This window comes from Styela clava, chromosome 3, assembly GCF_964204865.1.
Source record: "Styela clava chromosome 3, kaStyClav1.hap1.2, whole genome shotgun sequence".
In the NCBI taxonomy this organism is placed as follows: Eukaryota; Metazoa; Chordata; class Ascidiacea; order Stolidobranchia; family Styelidae; genus Styela; species Styela clava.
The window spans coordinates 12,542,773-12,563,808 of record NC_135252.1 but is presented as its reverse complement, the minus strand read 5'-3'; the positions used below and the strand labels follow the sequence as shown (position 1 = coordinate 12,563,808).

Genomic DNA, 21,036 nt, shown 5'->3' with positions numbered 1-21,036 from the left:
TCCGATATATACGATTCGATATTCATAAAATTAAAAAAAGTAACATACATTGCTCTGTAATTCAGTTGTTTTGAGATTTGATTGCAACAGAACAGAATCCTTCAATTCAGCTGATTTTCCAATGTCTTCTTTCTCATGTTGTTCTTTATATTTGTTCTGTTGACAAGAAAAAGTGCATGTATTGGTGGTTTGTTCTAGAAATTTACACGAAATGAATAGAAATTATAACGATACTTACACTGCTAACTTTGGCGCCGATGTCTCTAGCATGATCAGTTTGCGGTGTTGATTCCATTGTACTGAAACATGTTTTATCTCCTTTTGCTTCTTCATATTTCTCTTTGTACTTGTTATCACTGGTCAACTATTTATAAATATTTAAGTTGTACTTTACTTTTAAGCAACTCTGACCAATAAATTAGTAAATAAAACTGAGCAATAGTGATGATAATTATAAGAAGAGGTTACAATAGCAAACCCAGCCTACCCAGGTGTTACTTCAGGTTTTATGCAAGCACATGGATAGGACTTTCATATTTGTCATAGGAAGAGGGAAATAGATAGACAGCTAAATTATATATGAACCACTGTCTGTCATCCGGTAACCAGTTTATGTCAGATACGAGAATATTTAAACAGTTGTTTGTCTTGGATGCCTGGACTTGATAATGGACGAAATCATAGCAGGTGAACCACAGTACTATAATGAGTCCAGCATGCATCACGCACATAATTATGCCCCACAGGATTTAAATCTGCGAACTCATGCAGGGTAATTAGAGATACAATGACAAGCTATTTTCTAATACTTAGGACAGTATCCCAATCGCTGAGCCACTTACAAAGTTTAATTACCTCACTCTGTTTCATATTATGATCTTATATTCTTCCTAGTATGAATATGCATATTACCTTAATTGCATACATAATTCAAATTTACTTACAGTGGTTATTTCTTGGGCATGTGCAATCGCTGGAGTAACAACATCGCAACCTTTTCCTTTTTCACTCTCATATGCTTCTTTGTATTTGTTCTGAAGTAAATTAATGAAAAATTATATTTTTTTCGTCTCAACTTTCCAACTTTTTTATAATTCACTTACTACTTACCTCACTTATGATGTCCTTGTTTTCTTTGTTTTTAAGTGCGGTTGGAGTGTTGATTGCTTCCCCACTTTGCCAGCGATAAATGTCCTCCAATCCAGTTTTGTAATGCAGCTAAATTTGTTTATTATTAGAATAAAATGGTCACTTTATTTCTATAAATTATGAAAAGTTATGCTATTATACATATACTACAGCAAAATATTTAATTTTGAATTTCAAATATATTGTATAACCAAGAATATAATGTGGAATAATTTAGGTAAAAAAAAGTTAGGAAAACTCCATTTCAAAAATCGTAAAACATTTGGTAGTAAAGCAAATTCAAATATTAGAATTTTATTTTAATAATATAGAATTAAATTTATATACTTTACCTCAGAATTGAATGATATATTCTCCAAATCACTGCAAAAACATCATTCCAAAGCATGCATGAGTTCCAAAAACTGATCTTGTCTGGATTTTTTTAGATGTACAATTATAATGTTTCACACAAAAAAGCAAATGCACACTTGATGTTGATACATCATTATTGAATATAAAATAAAACATGGCAGTCAAAATTATGAAAATTTGAAAAAAAAAGCATGCTTGATAAAATGGCAATAATATTTATGTAAAAAAATGTTGATATAAGCATAATATACTGGGTGACCAAAAAAATAAAATTCATAAATTTCTCATTTAATTCTATGAAAAAGAGGAAAAAAAAATTCTAAAAAGCCATATTTAACACTTAAATTTCCGTTTGTGTATGGTTGTGGCCAAAAAGTTTCAGTAATCTTGGATGCTTTGCACAAAAGTTATGTTCTCTTTAACATATGTTTCTGGGTTAATAATGGGTTCTGATTTTTGGGGGTTTTGCATATCATGCTCATAATTTAAGTCAAATAATTTAATAGAAAAAATATTGTAATATCAGAACAAGCATAATAAGAAATTCAAAAAATGTGAGCAAAATGATCAAAAAAAAATAAAGGTTGCAATAATCTAAAAGTAAAATGTGTATAGAAATTTCTTAAAAATATAGCATGCATTCCAGGCATATGAAAAAATGATTTCTAAATTCACTCATGTGTTGCTGCAGGCCCATTTACCTGGCTTTGTAATTCGCCTGCAAGTTTAGCATGAGCAATTTGTGGGGTAGAGTCTGTTGTTAGACCCTGGCCTCTGATTTCTTTTTCCAAATCTTTTTTATACACAGCCTACGTATGAATAGTGATATAATTGAACAATTACATACACTTGAAATTACACATACATATTAAAAAAAAAGATACCAAGGTATAATACAAAACAGTTGAAGTAAGTGAAAATATTGCGACAAAGATATGATTCACTAAAAGAAACCAATAAAGAATGAACAATTGCTGATTGATAAAAGATCTACGGTACTCAATCTTATAATAAAGACAAAACACTACCCTTTTGTGTTGTAGAATGATACTTACTTTTGTAACTGTATAAGAGATATAATAATCGTTATATCTAATTCACTAATCAATATCTTATTCATCAAATTTAAAAACTTACATCACTGAGAAATTTCTGTTGATTCTTTACTCTGATAGATTCTGGAGTCTCAACAACTGGAATATTGTGACCTTTTTGCTCATTGAATTCTTTTTTGTATTGCACCTATCATTGATAATTGTGGAAAGTTATTGATTTGCTAATGTAGTAAGATATATTTAAAGCTTATCACATGCAATTTTATAGTATTAACTGACCACTAAGGAAATATATAAGAGACTAAGAAGTGAGCAGGCAAATGAAAAAAAGAAATAAAGGCTTTTGAAAAAGAGATGTGTTTTCTTTCTCATCCTTTCTTGTTCTTCTGAAATATCCCTGTAAACTGCAACACACAAAATTTCGAGCAAATATCAAAACAGTTCATTGATATATGGATGCAATAAGGTGTATAATGATATTTGTAATGCCTCTTGTATAAATTTGAAATGATTTAACATCATAATATCCAGTAATATCGTCATGGTATCATATCATTTTTAAAACTATTGTAATATATTATTACTTTTATATTAAAAAAAAACAGGATTCACATGGCAAATTAAATACCATAGTTTAAAATTTTCTGTACTTATCGAATGTTAATTAATGATTTTTATTTCGCGTTCAAATTTACAAAAATTTAAAATATAAGTAATATGAGGCTTCAAATCTACAGATAAACATTAATATTGTGAAAAAAGCTAGTATTGTAAATATTAATATATCCAAACTTTAGAGTAGAGTATGATTGAACATGATTTGAATAATATTTGAACATGCATTCGACTTTTTAAAAAAATTAAAACAACATACTTTGATATCTACTCTTGCAAATCAAAAACTTACCGCAGTAACAGTAAAGCACGCACGCACTTCAAACCTTTCATATGAAAACCTAACCATGCCCAAAACCGGATAACCAATGTTGTATTGTCTCCATGCAATATGATTAAAATGAGAATGGTAGAAAGGAACACAGCGGCATCTCATGCTTTTTCCAAATATAGACCTCCGAATATATATCCTTGTTGTCTTCAAAAAATTTCTGAGCATAATTGTCTTTGACCCTCAGTTTTTTATATCCTTGCAATTCATTCTGTGTGCCTTCTTTCTTGTAAACATTCTGTTTAAAAGAATGATTTTTACTATCTATGTAAACGAATTTATGCAGGATTATGTGATTCAATTAGAAGCATATACACAAGACCTCTCCTAAAAAGAAAGAATGCGCTCACAACATATTATTCATACAATATTCTATACATTTTCCTATCAAGTCTTTATAAAAAAATGATCAGAGTTGCAGAAATACAAATAATTTGTGACAGTCATCCTGAAAGATGCAATTAATTCAAATATTTTTTCAAGAATCAAGTTTTAGACAAAACAATTATAAAAAGAATTTACATACCTCACTGACAAGTTTTCCAACTGAAGCAGCATGCTTGATTGCAGTGGTGTCTTCTGGCAGACGAACTTTGCTAAGCATTTGTTGAGCATCTTTTTTGTATGGTTTCTGAAATAAAAAAAAATAATGAAGCTCTGGAGAATTGTAAAGAAATTGAAAATCAAACAGCAAAATTTTGCAACTGTGTACAAACCTCACTCAGCAGGGTAGTAGCTTGAAGTTGTTGTTTCATCTGTGGCGTTTCATGTAAATTTGAAGCACCTTTTCCTTTCTCCATATCATATTCATGCCTGTATCGTTTCTGGTAAATAAGGATTATAAATTCCATTACAACAATATTAAAATTCCTAATTGTATCATTTAGAACTCGAATTAGACATTTAACCTATTTGAAATATAAATATACAGTGAAAAAAACAGAATCATTACAACAGTGTGAAATTTGACATCTCCTAACTCAAAGGTATATTTGGATATCGACTCCAATTTGTAAGATAAAAAACAAACCTCGCTTGCAAGTGCAGTGGCAAATAATGCCTGTTTGATCCTTGGTTCATCAGACAAAAGATTGTATTTGTCCATGATTTCTTTTGCACCACTTCTGTACGATATCTAGAATAACAACATGAGTTTTGTGAAAAGTATTTCCAAAAAATATAAAATCATTTATTATACTTTTGAGACTTACATCACTATACAATGTTTTCATATCTCTTTGATGGCACCAGTCTGGAGTATCTGTGATATATGGAGATTTTCCAAGTTCAGATTTGTACTTGGCTCTGTAAGCAATCTGTAAAAATGTGAAAGAAATCAAATTGATCATCACAGAAAATAAATAGTGAGAAAAACTTTTATTTCAACGCAATTTGATTCACATACATCACTGATCTTTTCTTGCATTGATCGATCATGTTTATAAACTTCAGTTTCGTTGACTTTAAATTCATTTTTGTATCTGTTAGCTCTCCATTTGGCTTTGTATGTTGCATCAGAGGCAAATTTGTTGGCATTCACAGCGGCCTCATATCTGAAAACATAAATATGAATATTTATTAATAAGCAGGAGCATACGAGCTGGAAAGATCCATCAAAGGCTTCAAACATTATCAAAATCGCAAAAAATAACAGACTCACCCAGTAGTCAAATGCACAGGAAAATAGATGATGTTCCTCAGTTCATTATATTCTTCTTTATATTTACTATCAGAAATAATGTCTCTTATTTTGATGGCATGAGCAACATCACGATGATCCTTAGCAGGTAGATGCTGGTATGCCTGACATTTGCTGGATTCCTCTTTTCCCTTTTTCTTGTACAGATTCTGAACAAAAGAACTATTGTTAGAACTGTATTAAGCACTTGAGAAACATGTGTAAATGATTTATTTCTTCCAGAAAATTCTCTATCACTTATAAAATATATCTTCTGCTACTTACATCACTGACATTACGTCCAACTTCCATAGAATGAACAAAATCAGGTCTGTCTGGAACAAGACTGTACCGGTGCTTTTCTTCTTCTGCACCTTGCTTGTATACATTCTGCAAATAGGATTGAACAATAAATAATTTTGATATAAAACAGTAATCAAATTTGGTTCAAATAGAATTTTCTTATTTATTACAGGCGACAGCTTAATCATATGGAAAACCACAGCCTCTCATTAGTTACCAGCACATGTCTGGTAAGGGAATTGTTAAACAGGCATTTGTTTCAGGTGCATGAACTTGATGGAGTTGGAAATGTTGTTATTTCAAGCTTGATAAATTTTATTTGGTATAGCTTTACTTACGTCACTAACAAGATCTTTCACTCTTTTAGCAAGCTTGAATGTTGGCATTTCTAAGTCAAGCTTTCCTGCAGTTCCTTTAGCACTTTCATAGTCTGCTTTATAAATGTTCTGAATAAAAAAAACAGAATTAAAAAAAAACATCTTAACATACCAACCAGTTCTTTACTTTTGAAGAAAATGTTGTAGGTTATCCCTTACCTGACTAGCCAACTTTGAAGCATATGTTGCAAGTTTGATGTCTGGTAAATCAGCAGTGATGTGATACTGATCCATGACTTTTTTAGCATCAAGTTTGTACAGATTCTAAAAATCCAAGAAATATTTCTCAGTAAAATATCTATTCTTCAGCGGAAAACCAAAAAAAAAAATTCAAGAAAAAAAAGTATATGATATTACATTGCTTATTCTTTTTTGTACTCCGCTAACATGTTCTTGGAAAGCATCATCGGCAATTGATGTGAATCCTGTTGCATGTAGTTCCTTGAGAGCCTGCTTATCTTTTTGCTAAAGTGTAAAAAAATATTTTGTTTCTTTACATCCTACTACAAGTATTTTAACCATAATCATTAACCGTCATCATTAACAGTTATTGGTACTGGTGATATGACATCATTCTTTTTGGATGTGGCAATTTGTTTAGCTTCCGAAATGAGAAAAACAAAAATATCATGTCTGCAGATTTGTGACTTTTTAACTACCGTACCCTATTTATTTCAACTATTTTTACCCTAAACAGGTATAAATGATTCATCTTAAATTGAATCTTCTCAAATAAATAATGTGTATAATATACAGAAATCACAAATATCCGCATATCAAAATATAGGTATATGAAACCTTTGCTAAGATTCCTTCAAAAATATTACCGAGCTTATGAGGTCCATTAATGCCTTTTGATGTAAGTATCCAGGAACTTCATTGTAGTTGTATCTCAGTAACTGGAGGTTCTTCTTCAAATCTTTTGCGTATTCATTCTGTTGAAAAGAATAAACATATCATTAAATTTAAGTCATAATTAGATTGATTTGTTTGTCATTTTACAGTATCAATCTTACTTACCGAACTTAACAACTTGCTCGCTTCTGAATACTTTTCATATTGTGGAGTGATATGATATGGAAAATAGATGTATTTCTTCATGTCTTCATAGTCTTCTCTGTACTTGTGCTAAACATATTTGTAAATGAAAAAAATGTTTATTATTATATTCAATTTTTTTTTATATTCACTAAGTGAAACAAATTCAATCTGGGTAAACTTCATGTATCGTTATTATGTTAGTTGTCAGAAAAAATTTATGAAAATGTTCATAAAGACTTTTTTATTTCATTAGGCAAGTCGTTAGCATGTATAGTTTTTTTTATGTTTTATGCCTATATACAAGGATCAGTACAGGCAAACACTGAACACATGTAAATAGCTACTATTATTTGATAGGATAAGAATATTTCTGTTCAACATTGCCTTATGATAATTTCAGACAAAATCATTTTCTCCATTATGCTTATAACACTGCACCTGTAACATTATTATTAAGTAGTGTGAACTATTTTTACACTGTGTTCCAAGGATCAGACTAAAACACACACTTACATCACTGAAATTGATAGCACAATCAATAGCTTTCTGGTATGCAGGAATTTCTTTCATGGCCATTTTATGATAGCACGTTCCCTTTTCACGAGTCTCAAGTAATCCTTTTTTATATTCAATCTGTAAATTAAAAATAAATACAAGGTTATAAATTTTATTTTTAAGAATAAAACATCAAGACAGTAAAATATGATACTTACGTCACTGGCTTGTTTACCAGCAATCTTCGCCTGCTCGAAGCTGGGTACACTTGCATCCAGAGTATACTGATTACGTAGTGCGTCTCGATCTTTTGAATAATTTTTCTGGGAAAAATATTGCATGATTGATTGGTTAACGGTAATCCACAAACAGTAATTTACAAGTATTTACCAAACAATCAACTTACATTACTGGCTAACTCTGATGCCTTCTTGATTTGAGCAAAATACTCGGATTTTTCCAATCCTTGTGCTGATTTGCCTCTCAAATCTTTTTCATAAATTGAGCGATAGACAAGCTGAAAGAAGACAATAGATTGACTTACCATAGTAATATTGTTAGTTAGAGAAGGATGGGATTTTTTTTATCTATCATGGGGTGAGAAAAGCTGGTAAGACAACATAATCATGTCGGGTTACCCGTCCATGTCGAATATGGGATTAGTTAGCTTGTTATTTGTTTCAGATAAATGGACTTGATGGTCCAACTAGCAAGTACTTGAACCAACTACAACGGCGAGGATTCCAACAATTCTCTAGCAAATTTAATAGTTATATTAATAAATTTCACTCACTGGTGAAGCAACATCTGTCATGTACAATGCATGAGCTATTTCAGGAATATCTGCAGTGAGGTGATATTTTCCCATCAGTTCCTTTGCTTTGTTTTTGTACAGTTTCTGGAAGCAACATATACATATGATAAGTAAACTTACGCTTATAAAATAATACACGACAAATGTTTAAAACAGCCTACCTGACTGACAAGTGGTTGAACCTCTTTGAACAATCTTGTTTCATTTAAATCTGGAACAACTGTGAAATCAACATTCTTCTGCCTGTACGTAGCCTGAAGAAGAAAAATCAGAAATTTTTATGTGGATTCAAACAAATATATTAGCAATTAAGCTTATTTTGTAAATACACATGCCATATAATTTGTTATGTATACAAAACCGACTACAAAGTACTACTGTTACAATTATACATTTAAATCTGAATCATATTGCAATGCATCTCTTACATCATTTGTGAGCTGGTCATGTTCTCTTGCTGAAATATATCCTGGTGTTTTCTCAGCTGGGAAATTATGATAACTTGCCAACTGTTTTCGATGCTTTTTCTTGTAATCAACCTGCAAGTAACATATACATTAGAAATTTCCAAGCCAAATCGTTTGAGAAACAAAACATCAAAACAAAATGATCTTTATATATAAAAATGATATAAAGTAATTTCCTACAATATGTGAGCTATGCAAAAAATAATTGAAATATCAAATTGGTTTTATATTATGAGTCAATATTCAGAAACATAAAGGTTAAATTGAACTGATTCAAGTACATACATCACTGGCAAACTTGCTAGCATTGGTGTAGGATTCGTATCCAGGAGTCAGATGCACAGGATAATAAATAAGATTTCTGTCTTCCATGTAATCTTCTTTATATTTGCGCTGTAAAATAAAAAAGGTTTAGTTACCATCAATAAAGAATTGCTGCCTAAAATATGGATAAATCAAATAAATCGGTATACCTCTGATATTAAATCAGCTGCTCTTATTCCGTGTTGGACAACTGGATGGCTTTTACTGTCCATTGTTTGGAAACCACGGAAGCTATCAATCACCTCCTTTCTTGACTTTACGTAGTTGATCTGAACATTCATGAAAATATATTAATAATTATGGATGATTAAATATAGCATAATTCAAATTAATACTTCACTTACATTACTCTGCATTTCAGCAACCTCTCTCGCATGTTTGATGGAAGGCATATCAACAGGAAGGGTATAATGATGCTTGGTGTCTTCTGCTTCTTTAGTATACTCGGTCTAATGAAATAATCAAGTAAAATAAGCCATTATAACACTTACCAGTACATTTAAACTATCAAAGTTGATATAGAAAAGTGAAACTTACTTGACTCAGATATTTGTTTGCCTTGATAGCATGTTGATGCTCAGGGTAGCTTTCCATTGTAACTGCAGATGTTTTTCCTTTAACTTCCTTCTCATATTTGTCCTTGTAAAGAACATCTGAATAGAGCTGAAATAAAAAAGAGCAGAAAATTAAAAATTTGAAAAGTATTCAATCAAATAAAACAGTCATTTTGAAATTAGCTAAAGGGTAACCAAGGGTTAGCCAATAACTTTGAGAACCCCTTGTCTTTATATTTTCCACATAATATATACTTGAACATTTGATCTCCTTGGAGAGTATGCTAGTACATAAACACCTACAAAAGTAGATTTCTAACATACCTTGCTGGCATAAAGAGCATGAGTTGATTGTTGATCGTCGACAGTCAAGTTGTATTTGTCCATCATTTTTTTAGCTTGATCTTTATAGAACCAGTAACTGGTCAGAGCTTGTGCAGACTTAGCTTGTTGCATGGTAGGGGCATCAACAATAGGTGTAAAAGTTAAAGTTGACAAATCTTGCTTGTAGGTAACCTAAAATAAATTTTGAAATTAAAGTAAGATATATTGAAATAAAAGTTTTACAATGTTTAGAAAGTTTAGTTTTACTTACATCTGACAACTTCCCCAATTCTTTCATATCTTTGTATGCATCTGTTGTTGTAAGGTTGTAATGTACATCTCCCAGATTTTGTTTTGCAGATTTGTGGTAGTTGACCTAAGTAAAAGTAAAATAAAGACATCACCAAATCATGGTTCGAAATTACGTAAGGATAAGTCTGTATTACAGACCACACACAGGTGAAGGGTACTGTTTGTTATAACTTAACAGCAATAAATATCTCAGATTCTGCAAATTAAAGCATTGCCCAATTGTAACTATATTAACTTACGTCACTGTTAAACTGACTGGCTTTGAGAGCAGATTCATATCCTGGAGTGATGTGCACAGGATAGTATATAAGGTTACGGTCAATCATGTAATCTTCTTTGTATTTAGCCTGAGAAAAAAAAGAATAATGTTCATATAAAATGAAGTCAAAAAAATTAAAATAGGGGTACCATATTTTACGGACCATATGGTGCACTTTTAGTCCTTTTTTCCCACAAAAATCGACTATGCGGCCAATGAATAACCAGGCAGTGCTTTTTTCCAAATCACCTACAATCAAAACCAGTACTTTTACCGGTTGCGTCTTATAGTTCGATGCGGCTTTTATGATTGGATAAAACCACAATCTAAACAATTTAGTGATGGTGCTCTTATAACCTGGTGCCCTTATGATACGGAAATACGGTAGTCCTGCAAAATTTTGAAATAACACTACTGATACAACTGTCCCTCTGAAAATATGCAAAACAATATGCTGGTGTAAAAGCTTACGTCAGATATTAGATCAGCAGCCTTGATTCCTTGTTGAACAACTGGATGATCTTTGCTGTCCATTGTTTGAAATCCTCTAAATGCACTGATGACTTCTCCTCTTTGTTTCTTGTAAATCAACTAAAATTTTAATAGTAATGTTGGATTAATAGCTTGCAAGCATTTTTGCTACAGAATAATCTACAATTATTGTGTTAACTCACATCACTGGCATTCTTTGCTGCTTCCTTTGCTCTGTTAAGCTCGGGAGTGTCCACGGGCATAGTGAATTGATGACGTAGTTCGTCCCCATCTTTAGTATATACTTTCTGAATTTTTGGAATAAATGAACATTAAAACCTTTGGAATCTATTTATATGTAAAAACTCACATAAATCAAAGTAATGCAGCCTTTTTACCTTGCTGGTTAGCTTTGACACCTTTTCTGCATTTACATATTCTGGATAAGTGTCCATTCCAGCTTGACTTCTGGGTTTGCCAACAAGTTCAGTTTTGTATTCACTCAGATAAGCAGCATTAGATGCCAATGGTGCTGATGCAACTGCATGTGCAATTTGAATCTCATCTATGTTCAAATTGTATTTGTCAAGACTACGTTTTGCAGCATCTGCATATTGTTTCTGAAAAATAATTTTTTTTTTTATATCAGGGTGACTACATTATTCTTTTGTCAGCAAAATTTTAGGTGAAATAGCAGATCCCATAGGACCAATTTAGGACCAAATAATGAAAATCAAAAAATTGAAAAAAAATATTTGAAATCAATTATAGCATTAGCTTCAGAGAAGAGCGATTTTTTCCAACAAGAACAATCATCCCAACAACGAAAGGATAACAACAATTAAAATTTAGAATAACGTCTGTAAAATTTAGAAAAAAATGTCCATCCACTCCGTGTTCAATAAGTGAGTGAGTGTTGAAATAATTCCAGATTTCCAATTCAAAAAAAAAAAATTATTACATACCTGGCTCAACAGTCCTTGCATTGAATTTAAGTGAACTTGTTGAAGAGAGTCAGCAATTGGAGTAAAGTCTTTTGTCAAATTTTCCAAATCTTTTTTGTACATAGTCTAAAGATAATGAAAATAATTAAAATTCTTCGTACGATTTCATTGTAAAAAATTTGGAATAAAAAACTTACATCATCCATGTATTTTCTTTGATCTTGGACGTTTTTATACTGATCAGTTTCTGTCACGTTAAAACGATTCAAACTCTTCTCATTCTTGTGTTTTTGAGTGTAGTTAACCTAAATTGAACATGAAAATATGAAAAATCGAGATTTTAAAAATTAAAGCGTTCACTGATAAATCTTCAACTTACATCAGCTGTTGCTGCACTTGCTTGAACAACCTCATATCCTGGAGTTAGGTGAACAGGAAAGTAGATGTAACTTCTCTCAATCAAGTAATCTTCTTTGTATTTGATCTGTGGATAATTATTCAAGTATTTAGAATAATAGGAGAATTCAAGCGCTTCTTTTTAATAATTTGGACTAGTAATGATAAATAAGCTCAATAAAATTAAAAATAAGTATGTCGTAAAATAAAATAAAGTAATATTGGCGTATGTATCAATATTAAAAGAACTGTTTTTCTTTCACTCTAACACTTTAAATTATGTTACATTTTTTCACATCTACAAACAAAAGAACTTACATCAGATTGTTCAGCAGCTCTATTGCTTTGCTGAATCGCAGGATGGTCTTTGGTATCCATTGTTTGAAATCCTCGATAGGCCTTCTGTATTTCTGGCATTTGTTTTTTGTACTTGATCTGAAATATATAAGTTTTAGCATTAAATGCTTGATAATGCATACTTGATAAATATAATTGCATAGCATACTTGCTATGACGAAAATCACAATATTCTCATCATACTCACATCACTAGCATTGTCTGCAGCTTCTTTTGCTCTTACAAGTTCAGGTGCATCAGCAGGCAAGGTGAATTGATGCTTTATTTCTTCACCTTCTTTCATATATTCTTTCTGTTGATCATAATAAAATATGCTCAATTGAAAAATATTTAGCTGAAATCCCAACCAGTACATGGCGAACCATGACCAGTACATGTCGGGTATGGGAATAGTTAGCCAGTTAGTATGAAAATCTGTTTAAAATATAATAAATACCTTGCTTGTGAGTTTCCCGACTTTCCTAGCATGATCACATTCTGGATAAGACAAAGCAATGTTATGAGGTGCAGAACCTTTTTGTTCCTTGTCATATTGTTCGCGATATCTTTTCTTTGATTGTATTTGAGTTGCAAACAAAGCCTGAGCTATTTCCTGAAATACAGAATAAACGTTAAAATTAGAAGTAAATTGATAACGAAATAAATATTATCCTTGTTGATTAAGTCTTCCTCACCGGAACTTCAACATCCAAATGATATTTGTTCATCAGTTCTTTTGCGCGGTCAGTATACAGTTTATGACTTGTCAATGGTTTCAATGTTCGTGAAACCACCATCTCTGGTGTTTCTGCTAAGGAAGTCAGCTCCTTTGACAGTCTTTCTAATGCAGCATCTCTGTACTTAATCTGTGAAGATGTTAAAAGCGTTTACATACAATACACTGTAGCAATCCACCAATTGTCTATACTGTATGTAAAAATGTAGTACATACATCATTAACTGCCTCTTGAGTCTCTTTGGCAACTTTGTACAAATCAGTTTCCACTGGATTAAAATGAACATCTGATTTTGATTTTTGATGTTGCTCTCTATACAGGGTCTGTAAAAGCATGTTAAAATTTAAACTTAAATTGAACTTTTACAGAAAATAAAATACAAAACAATATTTACCTCGCTTTGATATTTGCTTGCATTCACAGCAGATTCATACCCAGGAGTAAGATGAACAGGATAGTAAATAAGATCACGATCTGCCAAGTAGTCTTCTTTGTATTTAGCCTTAAAAGAAAATTACATTGTATATTATAAACTGCAAAGAACAAACCAATAGACAGCATGTGCTAATTGTGAAAATAATGAGCAGTTTAGTGCAAATCATACAAGTTTTAATTAATACAATATGATTTTTATGTGAAATAAATTCTTACATCAGACATAAGATCAGCTGCTTTTATTCCTTGCTGAACAACTGGATGGTCCCTGCTGTCCATAGTCTGAAATCCCCGGTAAGAATCAATGACTTCCTTACGCTGCTTTTGATAGTGAATCTGGAAAATATTTATATTTAAAAGTTACCAGTTTATGCTATCAGTTTTACTTTGTCACTTATAGAAAATGTGATAACTACGGTACTTACATCACTAGCATTTTTTGCAGTCTCCTTTGCTCGAACAAATTCTGGATAATCCAGTGGTAGGTTATGATGATGCAAAATTTTTTCCGCATCTTTTATGTACTCAGACTAAAAAAATTAAATTATTTTGTATGAAAAAATTATTGAAGAAATTTGAGTACATTTTTGCCAAAAAAATAAATACCTTGCTTGTGAGTTTAGATACTGCTCTCAAATGTTCATACTCAGGATGAGCAATCTTTACATCAGCTGCTGCTTTTCCAATCATGTTGTCTTTGAAATCCTTTTGGTACTTTATTTGTGAAGCCATCTGATACATTTTTATTTTAGTATTTTAGATACCATCGTTTCAAATAATTACAAGACATCATAATATACAAATCACATACCTCATTTGTTGAAAGAGCATGAGCCAACCTTTGTTCATCAATGTTCAAATTGTATTTGTCAAACATTTTTCTTGCTTGCTTTTGGTATGTAGAATCACTAAGATAATCTTTCACTAAACTAGACAATTCCATTTCTGGTGTGCGTTCCATTGCGGTGAACTTTACATTTGGAACTTTGTAGTTGAACTGAAAATTTGAAAAGAATTCCAATTAATATAGAAATTCTTGCCTTATTTATTCTAGTTAAGCAAGAGCAAATATTAAAACATACATCTTTCAAATCATCCAGTATCTTATCGGTCTTGTAACGTTCAGTTTCTGTGTATAAGTACTTGTTCTTGTCACTATCCTTTGCTGATTTTCGTCTGTATTCAACCTGCAATAGCAAAATATTTATCAATGAAATGTAAAATACTCATCCGGTATAGATATGAGTATATATAATATTCCTAAACATACCTCACTGCTAAACTTATTTGCATTTATTGCAGCTTCATATCCAGGAGTAAGATGAACTGGATAGTATATCAAATCACAATCAGCAAGATAATCTTCCTTGTATTTCCTCTGTTGAAAATAAAAAAAAAATTATAAACTGAATCATTCTGTCTAGAAAATTCACACAAAATAACAAATATTTAAAAGAGCTTGCTTGAATAATATCCATTCCCTCACTTACCTCTGAAATGAGATCAGCGGCTTTGATGCCATGAACAACAACAGGATGTTCTGTGCTGTCCATTGTTTGGAAACCCCGGTATGAATCAATCACTTCTTTTCGTTGTTTCTTGTAATGTATCTGCACAAAATTAAAAGAGTTTGATAACACATAATGAATCGAATGAACTTGTTAAATTCAGCATTTATAGACATTATATTCAGCAAATTTAGAGCTTACCAAAACTATCATGTTTTAAGTAATTGTAGTACTTACATCACTGGCATTCTTAGCAACTTCTTTGGCATTTACAAATACAGGGTAATCCAAAGGAAGATGATGTTGATGCATCATTTTTTCAGCGTCCTTCAAGTATTCTTTCTGCAAATAGAATTTAATGTTGCTTGGCAATTTAATAAAATAAATATTCTGATTTGTCTGTATATTCGAAATCATAAAAATCATAAACCTACAGAGATAAAATGTTAAATGTACTGATAAATTTATACTATACTTTTCGTTATGTTGAGTCAAAAATATTGAATAATAAGCTGAAAAATCATCACACAATTTCAGTAATTATATGAGCTCAACTCATTTAGTTTTGGTGTTTAGGTGAACAAAAGCGATTCATTTCTGCACAAACCTTGCTTGTTAATTTTGTGACATTTCTAAGATGTTCATATTCAGGATATGATTTAGCAAGATCAGTCGGTGCTTTTCCAACGATATTCTTTTTGAAATCCTCGATGTAACGACTAGATGAAGTATCTTTCTGTGACTGAAGTGCATGAGCAATCGATTGAACAGCTGTAAAAAAATTATTGAACATTTTAATCTCATATTCAAGGATTTATAGATAGATATATAATCACATAAATATAGAAAGAAAATATTTATTTCAGGATGGATTAGATATCTATCTAATAGTTTGCATTAAATAAAATTAACTACAATGCTCTTGTTGCTATTGCACTCCTAACTTCAAACATTGCATAATAGTATAAAAAAAAATATTTTCAGGAGATAACCTATCATCATGATAAATTTAAACAAATTACCATAGAAAATTATATAAAACTTACAGGAGTCCAGATTATACATTTGCATTGTCTGCTTAGCTGCATCAGCGTACCATTTTGCACTCAATAAAGGTTGAACGGCTTTGGCAATCGTCATTTCAGGAGTTTCTGCCATTTGAGTATGACCTTTGCCTTTGTTAAGAAGATGCTCTTTTCTGTACTCAGTCTGGAATTAATATCGAATGCTTTCAATGGATAATATTATAAATCCTAATAAATATATGTACAATTTATTAGAAGTAACATCAGACAAATTCATTTCAGAGTAAAACTGTGGTCCCAATTAACATAACAGCTATAAAATCAACATTAAAATCAGAAATTATATCTATGACAGTAACATTCTATTCTTCTGGTATTGAAGTGATATCTGAATAAAATATCTGTATTTATTTGTTAATACTTGAAATGAAAGTTTTAATGCCACTTAGGTCATAGTACAATTCATGCCCACCTTGAACCTTCTAGACATGGGTTGTGGCTGCATAAAGACAATATCATGTTAATCAAACACAATAGATTATAGTGCCATGTGGCAGAGAAAAACAGGACCCAAATATGATCAAAGATTGTATATTACCTCGGATTGTTTTGCTGCATCTTTTACGGTTTTATAGATTTCAGTATTTGTAACTTCATACTTGTTCTTGCTCTTATCTGCAGTATGTTGTTTTTTGTATGCAATCTGAAATAACATTAACAAGTTGAATTTAATGAAATATTTCATAACAAAAACAGTAGTTGTTTATTGTATTTAACTTACATCACTTTGAACCTTGCTGACTTCCAAAGCTTGTTCATATCCAGGTGTTATGTGTACAGGATAATAAATACAGCTTTTGTCATATTCCCAGTCTTCCCGATAAGCTTTCTAAAAATGATAAAAAAAAAAATAAAGTTATCAATTCTCCCATCTTATTTGAGTCTCATCTGTAAACCACCATGGCAAATCGATTCAAACTTGCCCATCTAGACTAAAGTCAAATTTATATCAAGTTTTATTCAAGTCAAAATTTAAGGTTCGAACGTCATGAAAATATATATACAACAGAGGCACTGCAATCTAATCATAGTACAAAATCATGAGTTATTTCGAAAAGCACTCACATCGGACATCAGTTCTGCAGCTTTGATTCCCTGTTGTACAATTGGATGTTCACTGCTGTCCATTGTTTGGAATCCTTTGTATGAATCAATAACTTCTTTCCTCTGTTTCTTGTATTCCAGCTACATAAATAATTACACAATGTTATGTTGGTCTTCAATTATTTCTAGGTTGATAAACTTTTATACAAAAAAACTTACATCACTGGCATTCTTTGCGTTTTCTTTAGCCCGAACAAATTCTGGATAATCTAACGGAAGATTGTGAGTATGCATGATTTTCTCTGCATCTTTGACATATTCACTCTAAATATACACAAGGTTGTGATTCATTATTTTTGTTATTACATTGATTAGTTGCTGTATTCAATAGCTCAGTCTAGTACATATGACTAAATATACCTTGCTTGTCAGTCTGGACACTTCTTTCGCATGATCATATTCAGGGAAAGCTTTCGGGTCTTTTGTTGTTGTTCCCAGTACATTTTTCTTGTAAAAGTCCAGGTATTTCGCTTTAGATGCAAACTTTTGACTGTATAAGGCATGTGCAATTTCTTGGACACCTGGAAATTATAAAATCATGTATAATATGCATATATATATATTTATTGGTTTTTATAATCACAATCCTACTTACTTGAATCCAGGTTGTATTTCTGCATTACCGATTTAGATTCATCAGAATATTTTTTGTGACTCAACAATGGCTGTAATGCTTTAGAGATTGCCATTTCTGGTGTTTCTGCCATCTGTGTAAATCCTTTACCTCTATTTGCTTCATATGCTTCTTTGTATTTAGCCTTAAAATATGTATTAGTAAAAAACATATCTATACAAAGATTACAAGTAAATTTCTTGTAAATGAATACTTACATCAGACATGTTGAATACATCTTTCACTGTTTTATACATATCTGTGTCAGTGATGTTGAACTTATTTTTTGATTTATCCTTTTCATTGTCTTTGGTGTAAGCGTTCTAAATTCAAAATGGTATTCGTTATATAATATACATTTTATCACATAACAAAAACAAGAAATGGTATTAACAACTTACAGCACTCTGAACCTTGCTCACTTCAAGAGCTTGTTCATAACCTGGGGTGATGTGAACTGGGAAGTAGATGCAGCTCTTATCGTATTCCCAATCCTCTCGATATGCTTTCTGTAAATCATCAAAGTTAGTAGTTGATGTTAGTTTTATTTTTAATTTGATTATCAAAATGTGTTGAACTGACTTACATCAGACATAAGTTCTGCAGCTTTAATTCCTTGCTGAACAATAGGATGTTCTGTGCTATCCATGGTTTGAAATCCTCTGTAAGAGTCAATGACCTCTTTTTTCTGTTTTTGATAGTTTATCTAAACAAAATAAATTGTAGTTTTTAAGGTATCTAACTTCGATTAAAGGGAAAATATTAATTTGATATCAAAATCTACTTACATCACTGGCATTCAATGCATTCTCTTTGGCTCTGACAAACTCTGGATAGTCGAGAGGAAGGTTATGATGATGTTTAATTTTCTCTGCTTCTTTCACATAGTCAGACTGCAATGTTAAGTTTCAATATGCAGTCATCAAATGTAGAAAACATAAGAAATACAATAATAGCATTGAACTAGAAGTATTTCAATCCAGCAATTCAAATGAGAAACAAAGATATAAAGTTAATAGCTACCTTGCTTGTCAGCTTGCTAACATTTTTCAAATGTTCATATTCAGGATAAGCTTTTGCAGCATCATGAGGTCCTTTTCCAACTATCTCCTTTTTATATTCTGCCCTATACACATCATCAGACTGATATTTTTGTGCAGAAACAGCATGGGCAATTTCCTGGACATCTGTATAATTACAAATTATATTGCGTTAAGAATTAAGTAGTGCAAATTGCATATAAATGGATCAAAATGGCCAAGTGATTGAAGCATTGTTGATAAAAATCTAAGGTTCGAATCTCATACTCGCCACCTCACCCAGAGTAAAATAAATTGGATAGGCAATGTCAAACCGAGTATCAAAAGGAGTATCTCCTCACTCAGCAATGGCTGCTCATTCATGGCCATGTTCGGAGTGAAACACATTTGTAATATCCTTATGAAAATGCCCCAAACCTGATCCAAATGTAACATTCTTCATCATTTTCTTAGACTTGTCAGTATAAGTCTTCTTGCTCAAGATGGGTTGCAAATCTTTTGACAGTTTCATTTCAGGTGTTTCCTCAATCTCAGTGAAATTCTTTCCTTTATTTTTTTCATATTCTTCTCTATATTTTGCCTAGAAATCAAAAGTAAGTTAGGAATGTAATAAGCATTATGTTGAGAAACAGACAACCTTTTTGTGCTTTATATTTTACTGAATGGCATATGATTTAAAATTCTAGAATAAAATCAAGTGTAGCCACAAAGTAATAATCAAAATTTTTTCATCACTATGAATATTTGAATAAAATATTGAAGTGTTTCTCATTCTTCGGGTATTGTAGTAGTTTACTTTGACAATACTTGTTTTATGGTGGAAACAAAATACTGTATTTAGCTAATTTAACGCTAATTCAGCTAATTATTTTGAAGAATAAGGGTTAGTCTTACATTAGATGAAATCTCATCCATCTTCTTCATTTCTTTGTACTGTTCAGTATCAGTCACATTGAATCGATTCTGATCCTTTGTTTTCTCAAAAGCATTTTTGTACTGAATCTAGAAACATTCATAAATGTACTAAATAATGTAAAAATGTTAGAAAATTACAAATCACAGTCAAATTTTCTCACATCACTGGATAGCTTGCTTGCTTCAATTTGTGATTCATATCCAGGAGTTATGTGTACTGGATAATAAATGCAGCTCTTGTCATACTCCCAGTCTTCTTTGTACAATTTCTGAAAAACATAGACATGAGTGAATTAACAACAACAGGGGGAAATTGACATCTTAAGATAAATTTTGCAGGCAAGCAAACTCACACCTATATCTGTGAAATTTGCCACAGGAAAAATGGAAGAATAAAGGTTGAGAACTCCTGATATAAAAATCCTGTAAGAAATATGGTGAAGATTCAACTGACGAGCTATCTAACATGAGTTGCATTTAATCTAGCGTGTGTGAAAGAGAATTAAGTAAATATTTGATTTGAAGACATACAATTAACTTTTAAATGAAAACAACTTACATCTGACATTAATTCAGCAGCTTTCATTCCTTGTTGGACAATTGGATGCTCTTGACTATCCATGGTCTGAAATCCTCGGTATGAGTCAATCACTTGCTTCCTCTGCTTTTGATATTCAATCTGCATCGAAGTGTAAATATATTATTTAAAAAAACACTGAGAAAGAGCATTCATCGATTTAATATTTTTTAACTTCAATCTTCTAAAACAGTTTTGTATTACTCACATCTGATGCATTTTTAGCATTATCCCTAGCTCTCACAAATTCTGGGTAATCGAGAGGAAGATTGTGAGTGTGCATCATTTTCTCTGCATCTCTGATATAGTTTGCCTGTTGGACAAAATGAAGATTAGAACAAGCTTAAGATAATGATCTGGAATAAATAAAAATGAAAAGTTCAATCATAATAAAGTAATAAAACAAATCTTATCAAATATAAT

The 21,036-nt window shown here is 31.4% G+C and overlaps 1 protein-coding gene across 8 annotated transcripts in view; it reads right to left on the bottom strand.

Annotated features, from left to right (window-relative positions):
• Positions 1 to 21,036, bottom strand: part of LOC120341950 (uncharacterized) — a 50,269-nt gene that overhangs the window by 13,984 nt on the left and 15,249 nt on the right. For all 8 annotated transcript variants that reach the window (XM_078110383.1, XM_039410557.2, XM_039410561.2 and 5 more), the window contains exons 44-113: positions 20,822 to 20,926; positions 20,596 to 20,715; positions 20,198 to 20,305; positions 20,016 to 20,123; positions 19,539 to 19,701; positions 19,105 to 19,268; positions 18,870 to 18,974; positions 18,668 to 18,787; positions 18,483 to 18,590; positions 18,300 to 18,404; positions 18,064 to 18,226; positions 17,829 to 17,989; positions 17,628 to 17,732; positions 17,430 to 17,549; positions 17,086 to 17,193; positions 16,903 to 17,007; positions 16,326 to 16,488; positions 15,887 to 16,050; positions 15,517 to 15,621; positions 15,262 to 15,381; positions 15,042 to 15,149; positions 14,854 to 14,958; positions 14,583 to 14,768; positions 14,378 to 14,503; positions 14,197 to 14,301; positions 13,988 to 14,107; positions 13,731 to 13,838; positions 13,552 to 13,659; positions 13,295 to 13,465; positions 13,057 to 13,212; positions 12,808 to 12,912; positions 12,582 to 12,698; positions 12,247 to 12,351; positions 12,065 to 12,172; positions 11,889 to 11,993; positions 11,322 to 11,543; positions 11,127 to 11,231; positions 10,924 to 11,043; positions 10,433 to 10,540; positions 10,153 to 10,257; positions 9,882 to 10,073; positions 9,541 to 9,666; positions 9,348 to 9,452; positions 9,153 to 9,272; positions 8,965 to 9,072; positions 8,641 to 8,751; positions 8,374 to 8,466; positions 8,192 to 8,296; positions 7,805 to 7,915; positions 7,617 to 7,721; positions 7,417 to 7,536; positions 6,883 to 6,990; positions 6,690 to 6,797; positions 6,220 to 6,327; positions 6,022 to 6,126; positions 5,824 to 5,931; positions 5,468 to 5,572; positions 5,165 to 5,352; positions 4,910 to 5,057; positions 4,716 to 4,820; positions 4,535 to 4,639; positions 4,221 to 4,328; positions 4,031 to 4,135; positions 3,629 to 3,742; positions 2,641 to 2,745; positions 2,205 to 2,312; positions 1,111 to 1,218; positions 945 to 1,034; positions 239 to 364; positions 49 to 156 (exon numbers count right to left, since the gene is read on the bottom strand). In XM_078110383.1, the coding sequence (XP_077966509.1) occupies positions 49 to 156; positions 239 to 364; positions 945 to 1,034; positions 1,111 to 1,218; positions 2,205 to 2,312; positions 2,641 to 2,745; positions 3,629 to 3,742; positions 4,031 to 4,135; positions 4,221 to 4,328; positions 4,535 to 4,639; positions 4,716 to 4,820; positions 4,910 to 5,057; positions 5,165 to 5,352; positions 5,468 to 5,572; positions 5,824 to 5,931; positions 6,022 to 6,126; positions 6,220 to 6,327; positions 6,690 to 6,797; positions 6,883 to 6,990; positions 7,417 to 7,536; positions 7,617 to 7,721; positions 7,805 to 7,915; positions 8,192 to 8,296; positions 8,374 to 8,466; positions 8,641 to 8,751; positions 8,965 to 9,072; positions 9,153 to 9,272; positions 9,348 to 9,452; positions 9,541 to 9,666; positions 9,882 to 10,073; positions 10,153 to 10,257; positions 10,433 to 10,540; positions 10,924 to 11,043; positions 11,127 to 11,231; positions 11,322 to 11,543; positions 11,889 to 11,993; positions 12,065 to 12,172; positions 12,247 to 12,351; positions 12,582 to 12,698; positions 12,808 to 12,912; positions 13,057 to 13,212; positions 13,295 to 13,465; positions 13,552 to 13,659; positions 13,731 to 13,838; positions 13,988 to 14,107; positions 14,197 to 14,301; positions 14,378 to 14,503; positions 14,583 to 14,768; positions 14,854 to 14,958; positions 15,042 to 15,149; positions 15,262 to 15,381; positions 15,517 to 15,621; positions 15,887 to 16,050; positions 16,326 to 16,488; positions 16,903 to 17,007; positions 17,086 to 17,193; positions 17,430 to 17,549; positions 17,628 to 17,732; positions 17,829 to 17,989; positions 18,064 to 18,226; positions 18,300 to 18,404; positions 18,483 to 18,590; positions 18,668 to 18,787; positions 18,870 to 18,974; positions 19,105 to 19,268; positions 19,539 to 19,701; positions 20,016 to 20,123; positions 20,198 to 20,305; positions 20,596 to 20,715; positions 20,822 to 20,926 (8,469 nt within the window). The remainder of the gene's footprint in view (positions 1 to 48; positions 157 to 238; positions 365 to 944; positions 1,035 to 1,110; positions 1,219 to 2,204; positions 2,313 to 2,640; positions 2,746 to 3,628; positions 3,743 to 4,030; positions 4,136 to 4,220; positions 4,329 to 4,534; positions 4,640 to 4,715; positions 4,821 to 4,909; positions 5,058 to 5,164; positions 5,353 to 5,467; positions 5,573 to 5,823; positions 5,932 to 6,021; positions 6,127 to 6,219; positions 6,328 to 6,689; positions 6,798 to 6,882; positions 6,991 to 7,416; positions 7,537 to 7,616; positions 7,722 to 7,804; positions 7,916 to 8,191; positions 8,297 to 8,373; positions 8,467 to 8,640; positions 8,752 to 8,964; positions 9,073 to 9,152; positions 9,273 to 9,347; positions 9,453 to 9,540; positions 9,667 to 9,881; positions 10,074 to 10,152; positions 10,258 to 10,432; positions 10,541 to 10,923; positions 11,044 to 11,126; positions 11,232 to 11,321; positions 11,544 to 11,888; positions 11,994 to 12,064; positions 12,173 to 12,246; positions 12,352 to 12,581; positions 12,699 to 12,807; positions 12,913 to 13,056; positions 13,213 to 13,294; positions 13,466 to 13,551; positions 13,660 to 13,730; positions 13,839 to 13,987; positions 14,108 to 14,196; positions 14,302 to 14,377; positions 14,504 to 14,582; positions 14,769 to 14,853; positions 14,959 to 15,041; positions 15,150 to 15,261; positions 15,382 to 15,516; positions 15,622 to 15,886; positions 16,051 to 16,325; positions 16,489 to 16,902; positions 17,008 to 17,085; positions 17,194 to 17,429; positions 17,550 to 17,627; positions 17,733 to 17,828; positions 17,990 to 18,063; positions 18,227 to 18,299; positions 18,405 to 18,482; positions 18,591 to 18,667; positions 18,788 to 18,869; positions 18,975 to 19,104; positions 19,269 to 19,538; positions 19,702 to 20,015; positions 20,124 to 20,197; positions 20,306 to 20,595; positions 20,716 to 20,821; positions 20,927 to 21,036) is intronic.